The sequence below is a fragment of the Quercus suber genome, unplaced genomic scaffold (assembly GCF_002906115.3).
Source record: "Quercus suber isolate HL8 unplaced genomic scaffold, Cork oak 2.0 scaffold_4, whole genome shotgun sequence".
NCBI classification, from domain to species: Eukaryota; Viridiplantae; Streptophyta; class Magnoliopsida; order Fagales; family Fagaceae; genus Quercus; species Quercus suber.
Window position 1 is genome coordinate 3313696 of NW_027069470.1, and position 2297 is coordinate 3315992.

Sequence of the window (2297 nt, forward strand, 5' to 3'; positions counted from 1 at the left end):
GATTGGTGCCTTTCCTTTGCCATGACGTGATTCTGTAGGGTCCCTCCCAGTAAGGGCCAAACTTTCCTTGGGTGGGGTCTCTAGCGGCACCCATTACCTTCCTTAGGACAAGGTCTCCAACCTTAAAGTCTCTGTATTTAACCTAGGAGTTGTAGTGCTTGGCCATGAGGTCCTGGTATCGAGCAAGTCTCTGCTTAGCTCTCGCCCTGACTTTGTCTAGTAGATCAAGTTGTAGACACATTGCCTCATCATTCTTTTTTTTTTTTCGTGATTGTTTTTCCTGTAACTTGTGAGCCCGACTTCCACTAGAATAACCGCCTCACTCCCATATACTAGCTGAAACGGTGTTTCTCCTATAGGTGTTCTGGCCATTGTCCTGTATGCCCATAATACACTTAGAAGCTCTTTAAGCCATATACCCTTTGCCCCATTGAGCCGAGTTTTGATAATTTTAAGCAAGAATCAGTTTATGACTTCAACTTGTTTGTTGGCTTGAAGGTGGGCGGGGGAGGAGTAGTGGTTTTTGATCCCCAACTGTGAGCTGAAATCCCTAAAGGGATCGTTGTCAAATTGTTTCCCATTATCTGAGACCAGGACTCTGGGAATCCCAAATCTGCAGATGATGTTCCTCCAGACGAAGCTCTGCATGTTCTTCTCTGTGATGGTGGCCAAGGCTTCAGCTTCTACCCTTTTCGTGAAGTAGTCTATACCTACTATAAGGAACTTTAGTTGCCGTACTACTATCGGGAATGGCCACTGAGCAAATGGCCACGAGGCTGTCATTGGAGTCAATTCTTCTGATGGCTGTCTGATAATGTTGCTGAACCTTTGGCAATTGTCGCAGGCTTTGACATAAGTCTAGGCATCCTTCTGCATGGTGGGAGAGTAGTATCCAGCCTGAATCAATTTGTGTACCAACGACCGTGACCCTGAGTGGTTCTCACAGATTCCTTCATGGACTTCTCTCATGACATACTCTACTTCCTTGGGGCTTAAACACCTTAGGTATGGGCAGGAGAAGCCTCTTTTGTACAAGACATCATTTATCAGCACGAATTGTGCTGCTTGGACCTTCAGCTTCCTTGTGGCTTCCTTACCGTCGAGTAACGTGCCGTCTTTCAAGTAAGAGACTATAGGGGTGGTCCAATTGCTTTTGAAACTTGTTTCCTGCACATTGATGTCATCTATTAGTGGAGAAAGCTAGACAAAGGAGAGTACCTTGTCGGGAATGACCACGTGTTCTGCTGATGCGGCCTTGGCAAGGTGGTTGGCTTGCTCATTCTTTTCTTTAGAGATTTGAATAATCTTGGCATGTAGGTCGTTCACCCTTTTCTTTGCTTGCTCCAAGTACTTCTTCATCCTTTCGCCTTTACACTCATAATCGCCATTTACTTGGTTTGTGACGACCTGGGAGTCACAATGAATAATCACAATTGTGACTCCTGTTGCTTTGGCGAGATCTAGTCCTGCTACTAGTGCCTTGTACTCCACTTCATTATTGGACATAGGGAAGTCTAGACGAACCATGCATTCAATTTTGTCCCCTTATGGAGAGCGAAGTACAATGCCTGCTCCGCTAGCCTGCCTGTTGGACGATCCGTCCGTGTGTATACTCTACTGAGGGTACTCTCCTACCCCTTGGCATTCTGTGTTGGTGAATTCAGCAATGAAGTTAGCGACCACCTGTCCTTTAATGGCAATGCACGGGCGATACTATATATCAAACTCATCCAACTTTATTGCCTATAATGCCATTTTTTTGGCAGCTTTGGGATTGCCCATTGCTCGCTATAGGGGTTTGTCAGTCAGGACAATCACTATGTAAGCCTGGAAGTAAGGCTTGAGCTTACGAGCTGCTGTAACTAAAGTGAAGGCGAGCTTCTCCATTGGTGGGTATCTTTTTCTGCCTCTCGGAATGCTCGACTTATGTAGTACACGGGCTTCTGTACCCTGTCTTCTTCCTTAACCAAGGTTGCACTGACGGTTGTCGAGGATATTGCTAAGTAGAGGAATAGTTCTTCCCCAGGCTAGGAAGGACTCAGCAACAGAGGGGACGAGAGGTAGGTCTTTAGATCCTCGAATGCCTGCTGACACTCGATCGTCCATTCAAAAGATTTTTTCAACATATGGAAGAAAGGTAGGCACTTATCTGTCTCCCTTAACACGAACCTGTTCAGTACTTCTATTTTATCGTTGAGACTTTGTACTTCTTTCACATTCCTTGGGGGTGCAATTTCCATTATGGCCTGGATCTTATCTGGGTTGGCCTTGATACTCCTCTGTGACACCATGAATCC

The 2297-nt window shown here is 45.8% G+C and overlaps 1 protein-coding gene across 1 annotated transcript; it reads right to left on the reverse strand.

Annotated features, from left to right (window-relative positions):
- Positions 1-319: 319 nt before the first annotated feature.
- LOC112032103 (uncharacterized) lies at positions 320-783 on the reverse strand. The gene is made up of 2 exons (XM_024064837.1): positions 481-783; positions 320-376 (listed from the first exon to the last, which is right to left on the reverse strand). The coding sequence occupies exons 1-2, from the start codon at positions 781-783 to the stop codon at positions 320-322; spliced, it is 360 nt and encodes a 119-aa protein (XP_023920605.1).
- Between the last annotated feature and the right edge of the window lie 1514 nt (positions 784-2297).